At 49.9% G+C, this 18,733-nt stretch overlaps 9 protein-coding genes across 10 annotated transcripts in view; 6 read left to right on the top strand and 3 right to left on the bottom strand.

Moving 5' to 3' along the window:
* Positions 1 to 13: 13 nt before the first annotated feature.
* LOC112343249 (pentatricopeptide repeat-containing protein At2g35030, mitochondrial-like) lies at positions 14 to 2,611 on the bottom strand. The gene has a single exon (XM_024666394.1). It carries the CDS (start codon positions 2,609 to 2,611, stop codon positions 14 to 16), a length of 2,598 nt encoding a protein of 865 aa, XP_024522162.1.
* A 198-nt stretch (positions 2,612 to 2,809) lies between these two features.
* On the top strand, positions 2,810 to 3,534 carry LOC9630539 (ferredoxin). Its single transcript, XM_002992684.2, has one exon. It carries the CDS (start codon positions 2,912 to 2,914, stop codon positions 3,365 to 3,367), a length of 456 nt encoding a protein of 151 aa, XP_002992730.2. The 5' UTR covers positions 2,810 to 2,911; the 3' UTR covers positions 3,368 to 3,534.
* LOC9630563 (sec-independent protein translocase protein TATB, chloroplastic) lies at positions 3,464 to 4,569 on the bottom strand. The gene is made up of 5 exons (XM_002992658.2): positions 4,329 to 4,569; positions 4,139 to 4,269; positions 4,021 to 4,080; positions 3,891 to 3,963; positions 3,464 to 3,835 (listed from the first exon to the last, which is right to left on the bottom strand). Exons 1-5 carry the CDS (start codon positions 4,555 to 4,557, stop codon positions 3,546 to 3,548), a joined length of 783 nt encoding a protein of 260 aa, XP_002992704.2. The 5' UTR covers positions 4,558 to 4,569; the 3' UTR covers positions 3,464 to 3,545.
* A 61-nt stretch (positions 4,570 to 4,630) lies between these two features.
* LOC112343248 (pentatricopeptide repeat-containing protein At4g02750-like) lies at positions 4,631 to 7,081 on the top strand. The gene has a single exon (XM_024666393.1). It carries the CDS (start codon positions 4,631 to 4,633, stop codon positions 7,079 to 7,081), a length of 2,451 nt encoding a protein of 816 aa, XP_024522161.1.
* Positions 7,082 to 7,145: 64 nt separating this feature from the next.
* Positions 7,146 to 8,906, bottom strand: LOC9630562 (pentatricopeptide repeat-containing protein At2g13600). Its single transcript, XM_002992657.2, has one exon. It carries the CDS (start codon positions 8,904 to 8,906, stop codon positions 7,146 to 7,148), a length of 1,761 nt encoding a protein of 586 aa, XP_002992703.2.
* Positions 8,907 to 9,073: 167 nt separating this feature from the next.
* On the top strand, positions 9,074 to 10,081 carry LOC9630561 (glycine-rich protein 2). Its single transcript, XM_024666383.1, has one exon. It carries the CDS (start codon positions 9,195 to 9,197, stop codon positions 9,762 to 9,764), a length of 570 nt encoding a protein of 189 aa, XP_024522151.1. The 5' UTR covers positions 9,074 to 9,194; the 3' UTR covers positions 9,765 to 10,081.
* A 260-nt stretch (positions 10,082 to 10,341) lies between these two features.
* On the top strand, positions 10,342 to 12,407 carry LOC9630560 (ferredoxin--NADP reductase, leaf isozyme 1, chloroplastic). 2 transcript variants are annotated; one of them, XM_002992681.3, is made up of 9 exons: positions 10,342 to 10,523; positions 10,824 to 11,082; positions 11,155 to 11,288; positions 11,363 to 11,441; positions 11,497 to 11,588; positions 11,655 to 11,732; positions 11,793 to 11,855; positions 11,917 to 12,151; positions 12,207 to 12,407. In XM_002992681.3, exons 1-9 carry the CDS (start codon positions 10,410 to 10,412, stop codon positions 12,272 to 12,274), a joined length of 1,122 nt encoding a protein of 373 aa, XP_002992727.2. In that variant the 5' UTR covers positions 10,342 to 10,409; the 3' UTR covers positions 12,275 to 12,407. The 2 variants fall into 2 exon arrangements, with proteins under 2 accessions (XP_002992727.2, XP_024522147.1); XM_024666379.1 differs by having other exon boundaries at positions 10,356 to 10,523; positions 11,655 to 11,855; positions 12,207 to 12,363.
* A 54-nt stretch (positions 12,408 to 12,461) lies between these two features.
* LOC9630559 lies at positions 12,462 to 13,085 on the top strand. The gene is made up of 2 exons (XM_002992680.2): positions 12,462 to 12,617; positions 12,805 to 13,085. Exons 1-2 carry the CDS (start codon positions 12,470 to 12,472, stop codon positions 12,969 to 12,971), a joined length of 315 nt encoding a protein of 104 aa, XP_002992726.1. The 5' UTR covers positions 12,462 to 12,469; the 3' UTR covers positions 12,972 to 13,085.
* A 4,414-nt stretch (positions 13,086 to 17,499) lies between these two features.
* The window catches only part of LOC112343247 (pentatricopeptide repeat-containing protein At1g11290, chloroplastic-like), a 2,515-nt gene continuing 1,281 nt past the window's right edge, over positions 17,500 to 18,733 (top strand). Inside the window, exon 1 of the mRNA XM_024666392.1 lies at positions 17,500 to 18,733. Coding sequence (XP_024522160.1) covers positions 17,565 to 18,733 — 1,169 coding nt within the window. The 5' untranslated portion in view covers positions 17,500 to 17,564.

Here is an 18,733-nt window from a genome sequence, read left to right as displayed (position 1 = left end):
TTAAATTTAACTCTCATTCAAACGATCTTCCAATGTTCGCGAGGAGCACGAAGGGCCCAGCGTCGCCGGGAGGATCGAGCTCAAACATTCTATCGGCGGTACGCGCAGCGCGATCTAGATCGGGGTGGATATGGCACGCCGCCAGGAGCGTTCCCCAGGCGATGGAATCGGGGGCGTGTGGCATCTGGGCGATCATCCCCTCGGCCTCTTCCAGCTCCCCGGCGCGGCCGAGGAGATCGATCAAGCAGCAAAAATGCTCTCGCAGTGGCGCGACCTGGTAGTCGGCGATCATCGCCACGAAATGCTGGCATCCATCGCGGACGAGACCGGCGTGGTTGCATCCGCTCAAGATGCTCCCAAACGCGAGCTCGCTGGGCTGGAAGCCCTCCTGGACCATCGCACGGAAGAACTCCATCGCCAATCCGCAATGCCCATTGTGGGCATAGCCGCCAACGATGGAGTTCCAGGAGACTACGTCGCGCAGCGGCATGGAATCGAAGATCTCGAGCGCTCGATCCACCAAACCGTGATGAGAGAAAGCGCCCAGGATTGCGTTCCAGGAGATCGTGTCGCGGCAAGGCATGAGATCGAAGCTCCTCCTCGCGTCGCGCAAGAAGCCATTGAGAGCAAATGCATCGATAAGAGCGTTCCAAGCAGCGGGGTTCCTCTCCGGGATGCGATCAAACGCCGACTTTGCCTCGTCGATTCGCAGCATCTGTGCGAGCGCGTGGATCCGCGAAACCCAAGACGCGAGATTGTGATTGGGAGCGCGCTCAAACGCGATCAGTGATTGCTCCAGCTCGCCTTTGGAAACCAATGCCGCTGTCACCGTGCTCCAGCTCCCAGCATCCCTCGCCGGCATTCTCTCGAACATCTCCTTCGCTCCCGCCACACTGTCGCTCATTGTGATCATCGCATTCCAGGACACCACGTCGAGCGCCTCCATCTTCTCCAAGAACATCGATCGGGCAGTCTCGCGGCAGCCATTCTGGGCGAGCGCGACGATCATCGCAGTCCAACACACGGCATTGTGCTCGGGCATTCGATCAAAAACTTCTCTCGCATCATCCAAGCTCTCGCTCTGCGCATGCGCCTGGATCATCGTCGTCCAAGTAACGATGTTCCGCGACACCGTCTCTTGGAAGATTTTTCTCGAATGGCCCACATACCCGGCCTGGGCATACCCCTGGCACAAGGCAGTCCAAGTGACAACGTCATGCTCTGGCATCATCTCGATCACTCTCTTTGCTCGATCCAAATGCCCACTCTCGGCAAATCCCTGGATCACTGATGTCCAAGAGACAATGTTCCTCTGGATCAATCCCCCAAAGATCTCCCATGCTTGCTCGATCTGCCCGGCCTGGGCATATCCAGCAATGAGGCAGTTCCACACGGCCGTGACGACGATGCCACATGTGCGTGCCATCTTGTCCAGCATGGCGCTTGCCTCGTCGAGATATCCTAGGTGGCAGTAGACGTGGACGAGCGCCGTCCACGTTACAACGTCGTGCTGTGGCATAAGATCGAATGTTCTTCCCGCCTCGCTGCAATCTCCAGATTGGGCATTTGCTGCAAGCCAGGTGTTCCATGAGACCACGTTTCTCACCGGCATAAAATCAAACAAGTTCTTCGCTTCATGCAAACGGTTGTGTTGCGCCATTGCTCCCATTGCGGTGTTCCAGGAAATCACATTCTTCTCCGGAAATTTTGCGAATTCTTCTTTTAAAAGATCGACATCTCCCTGTTGGGCATAAGCCAGGATCATGGTGTTCAGCGACACAATGTTCCATTTCGCCATTCGATCAAAGGATTCCTTGGATTCATTCAAGCAGCCGTTTTGTGTGTAAGCTTGCATTATATAATTCCAGGTCACCACGTCTCTCTCGGGCATAGAATTAAAGACACTCCTCGCGTTCTCCAAATCCCCGGTTTGGGCATATGCCTGGATCATCGTCGTCTGGGACACTAAATCCCAGTGATTCATCCTGTTATACAAATCACTGGCTTGGTCGCAGTACCCATGCCGGGCATATCCAGTGAGAATGGCATTCCATGTAACACCGTCTCGGTGCCCTGCTAGATCAAACAAGTTCTTGGCTTCCTCCAAATGCCCTCGAAAGGCCATTGCTGTGATCATCGCATTCCACGAGAAAACATTCCACTGCGGAGTGCGATCAAAGCAAGATTTCGCGTCCTCGAGATGGGAGCCTTGCACAAATGCCGCTGTGAGGCAATTCCAAGACACGGAATCGCGCTCTTCCATCTGGAGAAAGATCTTCCTTGCCGAATCAATATGCCCATTCTCGGCATACGCCTGGAGGTAGATGTTCCACGAGAACTGGTTGGGCTGATCGATGCCGCTAAACACCTCCGCTGCGTCCTCCACGCAGCCGCACTTCCCATACATCTGGACCAGGAGGTTGGCGAGGAATTTGTTGCGCTTGCAGTGATCGATGCCCAAGATCTGGCTGTGCGCTCTCCTCCCGCGCTCCAAATCCCTGGCATTCCCACAATCTCGGAGGATCCGCGCAAGAGCATCCTGCTCGTCACGCTCGCAAGCCCTAATTCCACTCGAGAATCTTCTAACTGCAACGTGGAAGCTCGTGAGCATAGCCCGATTAGCATTCGTGCGGCTGGGAGGCGCATTTGATTCAACGGTGGAAACGCTGTCCACGTGGCAGAAAGATAAGCCCGCGAAGCGACGCTATTGGCCAGAAGCCCGTGTGTGGCGCGCACCGGCCCGTCACGCGACGGCCGCAGCACAAGTTCCACCACAACAATACCCGTCACGCTCGTCCCCGCCCGTCACTCTCTATCTTCAAGAACCAAGGTGCGCTCTTTCTCTCCTCTATAACTCGGGCTCCTTTCTCCTTTCTCTCTTTGTAGCACCGACGAGCTTCCTTCGATCCCAATGGCGTCGATTCTCGCCGCAACGTCGTCGGCAGCGTCCGCTGTGCGTCTACCAATCGTCGCGGCATCGCCCACCAAGATCTCCACCAAATCCCTGTCCCCGGCACCGATCTCACTCGCCAAGAAGTTTGGTCTGTCCAGCAGCAGAGCTAGAGTAGTCGCCATGGCCAAGCACAAAGTCACGCTCAAACTCGAGGATGGCAGCGAGAAAACATTCCAGTGTCCCGACGACGTCTACATTCTCGACGAGGCGGAGGAGCAATCCATCGACTTGCCAAGCTCCTGCCGTGCCGGCTCCTGCTCTTCGTGTGCAGGAAAGGTCGTCAGCGGCAGCGTGGATCAAACGGACCAGAACTTCTTGGACGACGATCAGATCGGGAATGGATTCGTTCTCACTTGCGTTGCGAGGCCAACCAGCGACGTTGTCATCTTGACCCACCAGGAGGATAACATCTAGAGAAGGAAAAGTAATTTTTTCCTTCCTCTGGCTGTTCGTTCTGGGAGATCTGTCGTCGCTACTCTTCGCTGTATGATTTTACTGTAGCCTTTGCAAAACGAAACGATCCTCACTTAGCTTATGAGTCCGAAATTCCCCAATGAATTGAATCCTTACCACCCGTGTAACTAGACTTCTCTCAGTCCTTTGCAACGTTGTTTACAGCGGCCTCCTTCTCTATCACTGGCGTCGTCTCTAGGACCTCTGAAGGAGCTGGAGAGGGAGTCGTCTCTACCTCTGAAGGAGCTGGAGAGGGAGGCGTATCATCTCCCGACGATGAAGCAACGACCACAGAGCTGGGATTCGCCTCTTCTGGCTTCGTCTCTTGCGCGTCTGCATTCTCCTTCTCTTGTTGCATAAGATTGAGCTGGGCTGTGAGTTCGTCCACCACAAAGTTCTCATTAACCGGTGGTGGTGCTCGTTTAGGCGCTGTTGAATAAGAGTAGCATTGCAACTTAGAAAACGATGTCTCAGAAAAACTTACGCTCCGCGGGTTTCTTCAGCTCGTCCAGACCAATTTCCTTTTCCAAAGTTTGCTTGAATTCTTTCGAAACCTCCTGCAATTTACAAATCAATGAGCTCACATTTCTTTCTATCGTTCACCACATACGAACCTGGAGCTCCCGTATAGTTGGCTGAAATGCTCGCAATGACTGTCCCAGCGACCGGGCAATCTACACACACTGCTCCCGGCTTAGCGGGCTAAACATCCCCAAAAGAAAGAACTCATACCTCAGCAAGGCCTTTCGGTCCGAACACGAGAAGCGCCACCACGGCAATGACGATAACTTCCGGAGCTCCAACACCAAGCAACGAAGATCTCACAACACCTCTGTAGGGCCGATTGGAGGATCTGTATCTAGCTACAAAGACGCGAAGAACATCAATGCCAGATATTTCATGATTTCCAGCGACGACCGACCTCTCGAGAGCAGCAACGAGCAATCCAGCTTATTTTGATGAATCCAGGAGCTCCAAGTGCTTGTGTAGCAGAGACCGGCCCTTGGAAAGATCAGCTTCGAGCGGCAAGCCCTGGCGCCTCCGCCACGACCCCTGGAGCTATGAATCGCTAGCCGGAACCCATTCCTAGAATGCTGCTCTGTCAAGGCAGCTCCAGCGCCAGCCAGCGGCGCCATCGCCACGGAGATCATGTTCTCCGCCCAGCCCAGGAACCCTAACTACAAAGATTAAAATCTGCAACGTGGCATTGAGATCAATCTATCGATGCCAAATTATGACACGTGGCTAGCTCTCCTGCGTCAGTGTGTTCTTGGAAGAACGCTACTCGAAGGTCGGCAGCTCCACGCGCGGCTCGCCGATCTCGGCCTCGATCGCGATGCGCTGTTTGGAAATCTGCTCGTCCGATTGTATGGCAGCTGCGGATGCCCGGATGAATCGCTCCAGGCCTTCGATGCGATCGCCATCGGCAAGAATGTCTTCTCCTGGAATATGGCGCTGGCTTCTCTCGCTCGCACCGATCCATCCCTCGATCGAGCGCGGCGGGTCTTCGATCACATCCCGCAGCGCAGCATCGCGAGCTGGAACACGCTCTTGGCGGCGGTTGTGGATTCCAGGGATTTGCACGGCGCGGCGCTCCTGTTCGATGAAATCCCCGAGCCGGATCTCTTCTCCTGGACGACGATGCTCACGGCGCTAGGTGGCCATGGCGATCTCGATCGAGTGATGTGCTTCTTCGATTCCATGCCGGAGCGCGGGATCGTTTCCTGGAATGTGGTGGTCCAAGAACAGGCACTCAATGGGCAACTGGAATTCGCCGAGCAAGCGTTTGCCAAGATGCCACAGCACAGCGCCATATCTTGGAACTCGATGATCACAGCATTCTCCAAGAGCGGCCATCCCCAGGAATCCAAGCTCCTGTTCGATGATCTTCCATGCCGCAATCCAGTTTCTTGGGGCGCTGCGATCACCGCATTTGCCGAGAATGGGCATCTTCTACAGGCATCGCAGATATTCTCCAAGATGCCGCAGTGGGACGTCTTTGCCTCCAACGTGATCATCCAGGGCCTCGCGGATTTCGGCGAGGACAATCGCGATCTCCACCAGTTCTTCCAGAAAATGCCCCACCGCGACATCGTCTCTTGGAACGCAATGGTCTCGGCCAGTGCCCAGCGCGGCGATTCCCTCCAGGCAGAGCTTTTCTTCGATCGAATGCCGCAGCACGATTCAATCTCCTGGAGCTCGATGCTCCAGGCACACGTCGAATCCGGCAACATCGACGCGGCGCAGCTGGTATTCGATCGATCGCCCCACCGCGGCCTGGTGTCCTGGTCGGCGCTCGTCACGATCTACGCCCAGGCCGGGCTCCTGGGCGAGGCCACGCGCCGATTCCATGCCATGCCCCAGCGCAATCTCATCGCGTGGAACGTCTTGATCCAGGCGCACTCCCACGGCGGCGATCTCCACAGCGCGGCCGCCGTCTTCGATCGAATGCCCCGCCACAGCACCGCCTCCTGGAACGCGATGATCGCCGCCGCCACTGCCCAGCTCCAAATCGCCGAGTCCCTCTTCCTCCATCTCCCCCAGCGCAACGTCGTCTCCTGGAACTCGATCATCGCGAACTTCGTCCACAACGATCGCCTCGACCGAGCGCTGGAAGCATTCGAGCGCCTCGCAGCTCGCGACGTGGTGACGTGGACGGTGCTGGTGACGGGGCACTGCCAGCTCGGCAGCGTACGGGACGCCCACTCCACCTTCCGTGCCATGCCGTGCCGTACGGTCGTGGCTTGGAACTCTCTCCTCCAGGGCTATGTCTGTTGCGGGCTTTTGGACGAGGCGAGCAGGAGCTTCGATCGAATGCCCGCCAGGAACTTGGTGTCTTGGACGGGGATCATCTCCGGGTATGCCCATCTCGGCTACATCGATCGAGCAAAGGAGACGTTTGATCAAGCGCCGGAGAGGGACGTGATCTGCTGGAACGCCCTGATCACTGCCTACGCCATGAATGGCTACAGCGTCACGGCTCTCAAGCTCCTGCCGGTGATGGATTCCGATGGAGTCGAGCCCAACGCCGTGACTTTCATGGTGCTCATCGATGCCTGCTCCACTCTCGCGTCTCTGGCCGATAGCAAGATGGTTCACAGCTGCGTGAGGGACGATTCACGGCTGCTCGAGGGCGATGTTCTCCTGCAAACTTCGCTCGTCAACATGTATGGAAAGTGTGGCCACCTTGACGCTGCGAGGGAGATGTTTGATGATTTCCCGGACAAGTGCTTGGCGCTGTGGAACACGATGCTGTGCGTCTATGCCCAGAACGGGCATACAGATCAAGCCATGGATTTGTTCCAGCTGCTGCTCGTCGAGGGAGTGGAGCCGGACAGGATAACTTACGTTGGCATTCTCTCGGCGTGGAGCCATGCCGGGGTGGTGTGGTACGAGTTCCTGCAGTCGCTAGAGCCTGACTTTGGTGTCACTCCCCCGCTGGATTTCTACGTGTGCGTGATTGATATCCTGGCACGCACGGGTCAGCTGGAACTTGCCGAGGATCTCATCTTCAACATGCCTTACGAGCCGAATGAAGTCGCGTGGACTTCGCTCCTCGGGGCATGTCGTAGCTACGTCGATCGCGATCGAGCAGCTCGGGTTGCCGAGAGGATGAACTCGTACAATCCGGCAACGTACTTGCTGCTCTCCAATCTCCACTCCCTTCCTCCTTGATCATCGAACCAAGGAAGGACGAAGAATGGAGGTGGAGGAACTTCGAAACTTTGATAGTAGCTCCTCAGCCAGCAGCAGCAGCCATCTCGTCAAGTTCTTCGCTCACGTAAACGTTGCACAGGACAACGTATGGCGACGAGTCGCCCGGAGTGAGCTCTATCGATCCTTGTGCCGCTCTCTCGGCGCGGTGGATGTCGCCATGGATCTTACACGAGCCGAGCAGCGTCATCCACTTCTTGTCATCGGGATAAAACGGCATCGTCCTCACGTACTCCTCGGCGAAGTCGAGCCATCCAACTCTGGCCAGCAGATCGAGGATGCATCCACAGTGCTGGAACCGACACTCGATGCCAAAGTCGAGGAGCATGGAGACGTAGAACTGGTGTCCGTCAGCCAGCATCCCGGCGGAGTTGCAAGCGAAGAGAACTCCCACGAAAGTTATCGCGTCGGGGTAGACACCCTCGAGCTGCATGGCGAAGAAGAGCTCCAGCGTCGACGAGCTCTCGCTAAACTGCGAGAAAGATCCGATGAGCGAGTTCCAAGTCGCCTTGTCCTTCTCGAGCATCTGATCAAACACCGACTTGGCAACCGCGAGGTTCCCACAGGTGCCATACATGTCGACGAGCGCGTTTCCAACGTTGAGATTGATCTCCTGGAATCCACTCTGCGTGATCTTCTCGTGGATGAATCGCCCCTCTCGGAGATCCGTGAGGCTGGCGCAGGCGTTGAGACAGATCAAACAGGTGACGCAGTTGGGCTTCACTCCATCCAGTTGCATCATCCGGAAGAGCCGCAGCGCTTCTCGTGCTTGATCGCTCTTGACGTAGGCCGAGATCATCGCAGTCCAAGTGATCACGTCGGCGATGGCGCCCATGCCATCAAACACCGCTCTAGCTTCGTCCAGGCTCCCACACTTCGTGTACATGTCCACAAGGCACGTCGCCACCGAGACCTCCTTGTCCATCGCAGCGTCGATCAAGCTCCGGTGGATCGTTCTACCGATAACGAGCTCCCTCTCGCCGATGCAAGCGTCAAGAACAGCCAGGAAGGTGATCCGGTTGGGCTGGATCCCTTCGTGGTGCATCCGCTGGAGCGAAACGATCGCGAGATCCAAATGCCCGTGCTGGGCAAATGCCGAGACGAGCAGTGTCCACGACACAACGTTCTTCTCCACGATCTCGGCGAAAAGGGCGATGGCGTCGGCGAGAGATCCAAGCTTGCAGTAGGTGTTGAGCAGCGCGTTGTGGAGATCGGCGCTACACACCGCTGCGAGGTGGGCGATCGTGGCGTAGATGCCCTTGGCAGTGGCGATGGAGCCGATTCGAGTGCACGCATTGAAGGTCGTGACGAAGGTGGATCGATTGGGCGCGGTTCCCTCGAGCTGCATCACGCGGAAGAGATGGATCGCCTGCTTGGATCGGCCATTGAGGATGAAAGCCGTGAGAAGCCCATTCCAGCAGGCCTGGTTGAGCTCCTTGATCTTGGCGAAGACGGCCAGCGCCGCGTCGGGATCGCCACACTTGGCGTACATGAAGATGAGGAAGGAGGAGAGGCTGCGCTCGCCCTCGAGCTTGAGCGCCACGATCCGGGAGTGCACGAAGCGGCCATCGGGCAGGGATTTGCAATCGCTGCACAGGACGAGCGCGCTCTTGATCGCGTCGAAGTCGACGCAATTCCTCTCGTCTCTGAGGTAGTCGATCACGCCCGCTAGCTTCGCGCGGACTGCCGCGATCGGTGGCCTGTGCTCCGCGAGGAGTGAGATGCGCCTGATCGATCCCTTTGCCGGGCGGGGGCGGCCAGCGCGCGCAATTCGAACCCATCGCATCTATAGATGCCCTTTCAATTTCTAGGGTTCTTGGAAGTCAAACACGACCGTTGCGTTGACTGTCCAGGGCATTGACTCTATCCGACGGCGGCAGCTCGCCGTCAAAGACAGGCTGTAGATTTTGACGGCGGCGATAAAATCCGGTCAGAAGATTAGGTCGGTTGTGATTGGCGGCTGGGTTAGGGTTCTAGCGAGTGTTAGGGTTTTACCTCGCGCGAGGCGCGTAGATTTCTCTGTTCGCACTCTCTTTCCCAAGAGCGCTCGATTCCTAGCGTGAGAGAGGAAGCGATGTCGGACGCGACGGAGAAGAAGAGTGGCAAGGTCAAGTGGTTCAACAGCGCCAAGGGCTTCGGCTTCATCACTCCCGACGATGGCGGCGAGGATCTCTTCGTCCACCAGTCGTCCATCCACGCCGATGGCTTCCGCTCACTCAAGGACGGCGAGGCGGTAGAGTTCACCATCGATCGCAGCGAGGATGGGCGCACGAAGGCGCTCGATGTCACTGGCCCCGAGGGCTCCTTCGTCCAGGGCGCGTCTAGGCGCGACGCCGGTGGCTTTGGCAGCGGCGGTGGCGGCGGCGGTGGCTTTGTCGGTGGTGGCGGCGGCGGCTTTGGCGGAGGAAGGGGCGCGGACTCTGGCCGCGGCGGCGGAGGAAGATTTGGCGGTGGTGGTGGCCGCAGTGGTGGCGGTCGAGGCGATGGATGCTTCAAGTGCGGCCAGAGCGGCCATATCTCGCGCGATTGTCCCTCTGGCGGCGGCGGTGGCGGTGGAAGAGGCGGCGGCGGCGGTGGAAGGAACTGCTACAATTGCCAGCAGTCGGGCCACATAGCCAAGGACTGCCCCAATGCTCCCCAGTGATGATCCGGCGCGGGCGTTTGGATGAATGATCATCGTTTGCAGTGGCAGCACTCGTCGATCGTGATCATCATCGCTGCTTCTTAGTTTTTCTCTCTGGTTTCCTTCTGGTTGTTTCTTCGTTTGGTTGATTGCTGCTGCTGCTACTCACTCACTACTATCAAGTCTCTTTGCGAGGGATTTAATCGACGTTTTTGTGGAAGGCTCGAGCTGTGGAGAGCTGTGGAGTCCTTCCTCCCAACGCCTTGTAATCCATTGTCCCATTTTTGCCTTGATTGATGAATAGGAAAAAAATCTCTCCCCCAAAAGTTCCAAGAAAATGGAAGTGTTTAAGACAATGTTCTTCGTTTTTGCTGCCCACATAGCTCTCATCACTTTTAACGTCTCTACGACCAAAGCTCTTACGTAGCAAGTTGCGCGTCACTGTCCCACTGACAAGATCCGCGATGTAGATCTCGCCGTATTCCGGCCCGGAAGATGGGCATAATCGCCCACGGGATGGACGGCTGCGATGCGCTACATTCTGGCCACAGAGCGCCGGGAATATTCACGCCTTGTCCAATCGAAATGTTCTCGTGAATATCCGGTGTGATTGTAAAGAGTTATCGTTTGTGTGGCTAGGCACAGCTTCTCCCTCGATCGGCAGCTATGGCGGCCCTGGCGGCGGCATCGGTAGCGGCGATTCATTCATCACATTCCCTAGGGCAGTTGCCACCGGTGGCGGAGCGGAGCGATCGAGTCGGATTTCCTGGCGCGAGCAAGGTGAGGGAAATTTGATTCGATTCCTGGCAGAGAGAGATTGCTCTGGCTTGCTTCTCCCGAGGATCCATAGATACTGCTGCTGCGCTGCATTGCGGTGCTGAGAATCCGTGCCTGTTGGAACGAGTGAAGAAATATTTTGCCATGAATTCTCGCGCTCGCGATTTGAATGCTTGCCTTGCAGTGCGATCCCGTCGTTTTCTACTTGTGACGCCATCTGCATCGAAAGCTCAGCTGCATTGTCTCATTCTTGCCGTGTCGATCGATTCTTTTCTTTTATTTTACGCCCTTCCTCCTTTGCAGTCCTTCTTTGGAGGGAAGATCTCATCGTCGGATCTAACGTACAGCCACAGGCCATCTCCTTCGACTTGGAACTTTTCCGTGAGAGCAGCGGCAGTGTCCACTGAAACTGTGGAGAAAGTGAAGAAGAAAAACGAGGAAGGAGTTGTCACCAACTTGTTTAGGCCGAAGGAACCTTACGTCGGGCGATGCCTCCTCAACACCAAAATTGTGGGAGATGATGCTCCTGGAGAGACTTGGCATATGGTTTTTACGACCGAAGGTACGTGCGTTTCATGTGAAAAATCAACTCCTTTGTGGATTCGATCACTTATAACACTTGGCTTATCTCCAGGAAAAGTTCCATACCGAGAAGGCCAGTCCATTGGAATTGTCCCGCCCGGATTGGATGCCAAGGGAAAACCTCAGAAACTTCGACTTTACTCCATTGCTAGCAGTGCTCCAGGGGACTTTGGCGATTACAAGACTGTAAGTTTCCTCTCTTTTTCTTGCTTGGAAATTCAACGAGTTCTCATCGAGCTTCAGTCTTATCTTCCTCCCAGGTGTCTTTGTGCGTGAAGCGCCTCGTGTACGTGAATGACAAGGGAGAGGAAGTCAAGGGCGTGTGTTCCAACTTTCTCTGTAAGCAAAGCTCTCCTTCCAACGACAGTTGACATCAACCAAACAAGTTTTGCAGGCGATCTCAAGCCAGGAGATGAAGTCAGCATAACTGGACCTGTTGGGAAGGAGATGCTCATGCCAGTCGATCCAAACGCCACAATTATTATGGTACAACAAATCCATTTCCGAGGATTTCACGTCTGACACTCCTATTGCTTTTTTTTTTTTCATCAGCTTGGTACTGGTACTGGTATCGCACCCTTCAGAGGCTTTTTGTGGCGGATGTTTTTTGAGAAACACGACGACTATAAGGTGAGTTCTCTACATAAAAGGTCTCTTCTTAAAAGTAAACAAGAATGTTGGCTTTGGCAGTTTAACGGGCTAGCCTGGTTGTTCTTGGGAGTTCCAACTAGCAGCTCACTACTGTACAAAGAGGTGCGGCTTTAAGCTTTCGTGCTATCTATGCATAAACTTGCCATGTTTTTCAATCTCTCAGGAATTCGAGAAGATGAAAGAAAAGTTCCCAAACAATTTCAACCTCGACTTCGCAGTGAGCCGCGAGCAAACAAACGCCAAGGGCGAGAAGATGTACATCCAGACGCGAATGGCCGAGTATGCCGAGCAGCTTTGGGACCTCCTCAAGAAGGACAACACCTACGTCTATATGTGCGGCTTGAAAGGAATGGAGAAAGGAATCGACGATATCATGACCAGCCTCGCAGCCAAAGAAGGTAACGATTGAGATTTCATTCATACATTTCTAGCTCTCAAAATTCGTGACCACAGGGATCGACTGGGCGGAGTATAAGAAGCAGCTCAAGAAAGGCGAGCAGTGGAACGTCGAAGTCTACTAAACAAAGCTTCGCTCGCGAAATCGCTTGATGCAATGCCGCAGCATTTGTCGAAAGCTCCTTGTAAAAGTGACACGTCATTTTGCCACGTAGCTTAAACTAGACACGTCAATGGATACTTACGCGTTGGCAGCCACGGTGGCATAAAGTGTTGGAGATCTATTTCTAGGGTTTATCCGCGAGAGCGAGTGAGGGGCGATGCCGCGGCGATGGGTGGAGCCTCCCGAGTATCCGGTGATTTACGAGTTCCCAAAGGTCAGCGCCGTCGTCTCCAATTTCAGCTTCCGCGACATGATGCACATTCTCACCTACACCTCCGCCTCGGTTCCATTCGGCTATCTCGCCGGTAAGTGCTTGAGAAATGTAGCTCTGGGGGATGATCTTGTGTGGGTCTTCGAGCGAAATCTTCGATTCGTGGACGTGATTTCTCGTTTTCCTGTCTATGTGCGTCTGGGATTTCTGTTTGGGCAGAAATTTGTTAAGTTTTCGTGTCTTTTCTAGGATGTGATTTTTTTCTTTCCTGGATGTTTTAGGAGCGAGCGCAAGGGTGAAAGGTCCAGCGATGGTGGTGGCGGCACTCACAGGACTCCAGGCCGGATACATGGTGGCTTACATCTATTCCAAAGGCAGGCTCATGGGGATCTTTCCCAACGACGATGAAGTTGCAAGACTGGGAATGTCAACCATGAGCATATCGTGATCCAAGCTCCACCTCTTTTGCTTGACGGTGTGATTCAAAACAAGAAACATAGAAGAACTTCTCGAAACCAATAACCATTCATTTTCAAGTAAGCATTTGCGTTTTTCATCTTTCTCTCGGTCGTATCAAATTTTGGATTATCATCCTCCAGTCACTCATGCGATAGGACCATTATCCACATCCTCCCTCACCTTCTTAGTGGTAGTACTTCAGCATCACTGCCTTCAACCCAGCAAGGCTGGAAGGATCCAAGATCCCATTCTGCCATGATGGATCAAGAGTCTTGTGTCCAAGGATCATTGCTTTAATTTTTTTTTTCAACCACATGGAGTTTCTCATTTTTGTTTTTTTTTTTTTTAAGTGTGGACTTCAGTAGAAAATTTTTAATGACTTCATTGAAAATGATCAGGGTAATTTAATTGGGTGATTTCATAATAGAATATTTATATTATGATTGTGTATGTGAAAATAACATTGTTGACAACAAGTAAGAGTTGCTACACAATATTCAAAAATAAATATATATTAATTTTTAAAAATTAAATAAACTTTAATTGAAGCTTTTATTATAAGATAGTCATTCAATAACATAGTGTGGCATCATTCCTTACATGCTCTAATATTTGATGATATAATGTATTATTGAAAAGTACATAAATTCCATTTATAGTAACAAAATAAAATGAAATTTAAACTTCAACACTTAAACATTAGATATATATTCATTTATAACATTACTAATAACAAAAAAAATTAGAGAAAGATAAGAAGGAAAACATATAAATTAGAAAAGTTTCAAATGTTATAACCATAAATTTATTATAGAATAACCACATAGTGGAATTTAACTATTGGACACACATATCAGAGTAATGGAGAAAAACTTAAATTTTAAGATTTTAGGCCATTAAACAAAAAGACAAAACTAAACTCTTAAACATGTAGCTAAATAATGAAAGAATTAAAACATAGAACAATTCCTAAACATACAACTAAAGAACAAAAAAAAAAAAAGCATAAAATAATTCCCAAGCATACATTCAATAAATAAAAGATATAAACATGACAATGAAACAATCCTAGAGCATTTAACATTTTAATGCTAAAACCAACACACAAAACAAAGTTAGTTTATTTCAATATACCTAATATAAAATATGGGTACTCCACCATCTAATATAGTAAGTTTATAACTAAGTTGAATGCCGGCGCAAAAATACAAAGATCTAGTTGCCCTAAACTACGCTATACCACCTCTTGAGGTTCCTCACCACCCAACCACCCCCAAGCTACCTCAAAAGCTCCACTGCACTGCTGCTCCACTATGAGCCCTAGGGTAGGTTAAGTCCCTTACCCTAATATGCCTTAATATACCCTTGAACCTCCCTTTGACCATAGTTAAAGCTGACACCTAACAATTCTTCCCCCTCAACAAAGTCTTTGTCCCAAGGATAAATTGTACCAATGATCACCCTTTCTGGGGAACCTGCTCAAGCTCCTGGTCCACAGTTGTTTAGCAAGAAGCTAAACAATATATTAAGTTGGTCACCCATTCTTGACTTACACCCCTATAAAAGTATGTTTTAGGCTTTCACCTAGGAGTTAATCTCCAAAATAATTATAAAAACTTAATAAATATAAAATGATGCTTTAGTATTCAAAACAAGCTCTACATTTTTACTATTAGATTGACATTTTTCATAAATAGCCAATGAGACTAAAATATAACTAACACATAGCAAAAGTGTCTTGGTGGACACAATAAATTATTATGTAGTGGTATTGAGGGATTAAAGTTTAATATGCAAGATTTCACCAATAAAAGACATAATGAGATGGGGTACTTTTTACTAAGTTATGTTCACTTAGCTAATAACACATAGGAATTCCATATTTATGCTCATCCAATTTAAGTATGAAATGCCAATTAACTCCACTAGCAGAAGAGGAAATAATAAAGGGTTTAGTATTATCAATTTTCTATTGTTGTGACAATAATAAGAGAAGAATATTTAAAAGAATTCGCCAACAAGTAACTTATAATATTCATAGGGTTTTAAGATACATCTAACTAGTTTACAATCACCTTCAAGAAATATAACAATGAATAAATAGATGAGGATCAATTTAAACCACTATTGAATTAGGTATCAAGCTGTAAACTTATCACAATATAGTCGAAAGGACCTTCAACTATTATAAAATAGGTATACACATTTGTTGTCATAGAGAGTTACACTTATTTTACTATAAAAATTATAGAAGTACTTACCCAACAATTTATGTCAAAAGGAATAGCCTCTATAAGCTCTTACAAACTGCATAAATAATGCTAACACACTACATAGTCAATTGCATAAAAAAGGCAAAGAAGCCTCAAATTGATTGGTTCCACAAGACACTAGTGGATGGCACCTACAAGATTACTAAGAGATAGGTGACAGTACCTAGTCATGAGAAGACTACTCACCACAAGTTTGCTTCTAGTGCCAACACACTATAGATTCTCCGAGAGGCCACTGAGCAACACTAGGAGAGGGTGTCAAGAGCTGCAAGACCTTGTCGATAGCATCTATACAGGTGCCTGACTAGAAGAACAAAGATGTGTTGCTGAAACTTGCTCACATATAGACCCATTCACTTGCGATTGCTTACAAAGTGACTATGATTATAACCACAAGAAGAAAAAGTGACTAGGGTTTATGACCACGTGGCACAACACTATTGGATGTGCTTAAGTCACTTTAGTACTTGATTGATTAATTCATTGGATAAAGAAATGAGTTGATTAATTATGTCAGTTATGTTAATTGTGACACCAAGAACACATCCTTACCTAGCCTATCTATACTTGGGAGACCATTATATGTGGCACTTGATCCAGTCCCAAACTAGAAGCCACTAATTGATTGCCATGCTGCTGCATGCTTCAGAGTTTGAAAGGTCTATTATACTTTTAAGACCACAATTTTAAAAAAGTATATTATTAATTTTATAAAAGCATATCCCAAGCAAACTATCATAATATTAAATTCTAGTAGTTTGTCCACAAGACAGATGCCGTGCAAATAATATATTATTTTTAAAGTTAGTTTATGAAATGAATGGTGTTTTTTGCTTCTTCTTTATATTATTTTAGTTGAGGTCTTCTTGATATGATTTGTGTTGTCATGTAAAAATATAAGGCTGTGGTATAAAGCGGAATTATGGGCATTTTCCTCCTAACAAAAACCCATTAAATGATCATATCTCAAATGATAATGGACAATTGAAACCTGGGGCTGGTATTTTTTCTACATGTAGACTCTTCAGGCTAAAATGTAAACAACAGTAGTATTACTACTGACCCAAAACCAACAACAGGACTTGGAGCATATTGTAAGAATTTTAAGAAGAAAGAAGAGTGGTCAACTATAAATCTTGATTGAAAATAAAGTGGTGGTTACATAATAATTTAATTTTTTTTTTAAGTTTCTGGGAGATTAGATGGTGGTGCATGCCAGAACGTTGGTGGAGTCTGTCTGCTGGCAGCAAACAGGAGTCCCTCCGCACTCGCTACCCACATTTACCGCACAATTTGCAGCATTGACAGTCACAAGTGTACCAGGAGGTGCAGCAGGGAAATTCGAGCAGCAGTAAGAAGTGGAATCATTTCCACAAGTTTGGTTGCCCTGTCCCAAGGCAGGATTGAGAAAGAGAGCAGCACTCAGGGCCAGGAATGTGGCAATAACCTTAATTGAAGAAGAAGAAAAAGCCATGATTGTAAGAGCAGCTGAATGAGAATGGGTTTGTCTCTTTGGACGCTTAGAATTTATTGAGTTAAGATTGTCCTTCTTCGAGGGTGTAAGTTGTATGATCGTCCTTTTGTTCATTCATGCAATTAACTAGAGATTCCCTAAACCCGATACACACGAAGCTCATGTGAGAGCTCCTAAAGTGGACTTTATACTGCCAACTTAATTATCTTCCAAGAACATTTGTACTAATACAGCTAGTTTTGAAGCTATAGAAAAGACTCAACTGATAGTCAAGAAGGCCACATCTACCAAAAAAAGTCAACAGGACACTACAGAGAACTTAACTTAAGAAGACAACGTCTTTAAATTACAGCTCTGGATTCCGAGACAATCCCAGCTCCTAGGGGAACCTAGAAAGAACAACCCAAACAACTCTCACCGCCCAATCATAAAAGCAAAGGATTGTAATTCCATGATTGAATATAATAGTATATTCTTCTATATAAACATTTAGATATTTATAATAATAAAAATTCTGAACACCAATTAAATTTGTCATATTTTTTAAAACTTTTATCACTTTTCTTTTGGTAAAATTCTCTAGATCTTGCAATATGCTTGTATTAACATACAGGTTTTCTCTCTATGGTATTCCAAAACCAATACAACTTCATCAGATTTTTGAAAAGAAAGAAATGTGATCAAAGTATAAATGTTGATGACTTCATTCAAAACGTTAATAAGTTTTTATATTATGCGTGTTTATAAGACTAGGGTTCCAGAGCCTTGGGCGATGCCGCGATGGAGAAAGGTATGGGATTACCTGGCCTAGCTCTTGCACATTCCCTCCCATGTCATGGCTGTGGTGCCGGCGGCTCGCAATTCGCCGTTTTTCTCGAGAGAAAGGAGAGGCTATGGCGCTTCCAGCACCAGCGACGAAGGAATGCACGGAAGGACTTTCACAAAAACAAGCAGCAGTGGCTCAGAGGATCAAAAAATTCTCAGCTGGAACAAGATCAAACAAGAGGAGGACAAGAGGAAAAAGGAGATGGTGCTGGAGCTCATTGCTGCATTGAAGGCGGCGAGCGGCTCAAGAGCGATCGAGAGGGGAAGGCAGCTCCATGCCGCAGCGATTGAGAGTGGCAACGGTTCCAACTTCTACGTTGCGAGCTCTCTCGTGAGCATGTACGCGAGATGTGGCTGCATGGGCGAGGCTCGCTCGGTGTTTGATGCCATGGAGCACCACGATGTGGTTCTCTGGACAGCGCTCATGCTCGGCTACTCCAAGAACGGCCAGGGAGAAGCGACTTTGGAGCTCTTCTCGCGGATGCTGCTCGTCGCAAGGCCGAATTCTCTAACGTTTCTGGCTGTGCTCAAGGGCCTTTCGAGCTTGGCTGCAAGGGAGGAAGGCAGGAGATTCGGTGGAAAGGTGGTGAAGACAAGGACTCTGGAAAGAGTCATGGCTGTCCACTTGCAAGCCGAGGGATTTGGATGCGAGCTGGATAACTTTGTGGCGAGCTCGCTGGTGGACATTTATGCCAGGTGTGGGAGCATGAGGGATGCTCGCAGAGTTTTCGATCGAATGCCGAGCCACAACTTGGTGGTCTGGACGGCATTGATCCTGGGCTATGCTACGAACGGGGAGAATGAGGTTGGCCTCAGGCTCTTCGCTCGGATGCTTGGCGAAGAAGAAGGACGCAGGACAGATTCGCATGCTTTTGTTGCTGCGCTCAAAGCTTGCACGGGGCTGACGGACAGAGAGGTGGCAAACGACTCAGGTGTAAAGATCCAGTGCTTGGAGAAAGTCATGGCTGTGCATCGTGAAGCTGCCAAGAGTGGAGTTGCAACGGAGATGTTCGTGGGAAGTGTCCTGGTGGATACATACGCGAAGTGCGGAAGCATGGAGGACTCCCGCATCGTGTTTGAGAAGATGGTGGCTCAGGACGTGGTCTCGTGGACCGCTCTCCTGTTTGGCTACGCACAGAATGGCGAGAGCGAGCTGACCCTTCGGATGTTTGAGAGAAT

The sequence above is a fragment of the Selaginella moellendorffii genome, unplaced genomic scaffold (assembly GCF_000143415.4).
Source record: "Selaginella moellendorffii unplaced genomic scaffold, v1.0 SELMOscaffold_140, whole genome shotgun sequence".
Classification (NCBI taxonomy): domain Eukaryota; kingdom Viridiplantae; phylum Streptophyta; class Lycopodiopsida; order Selaginellales; family Selaginellaceae; genus Selaginella; species Selaginella moellendorffii.
This window is presented reverse-complemented; position numbering and strand designations above follow the sequence as displayed.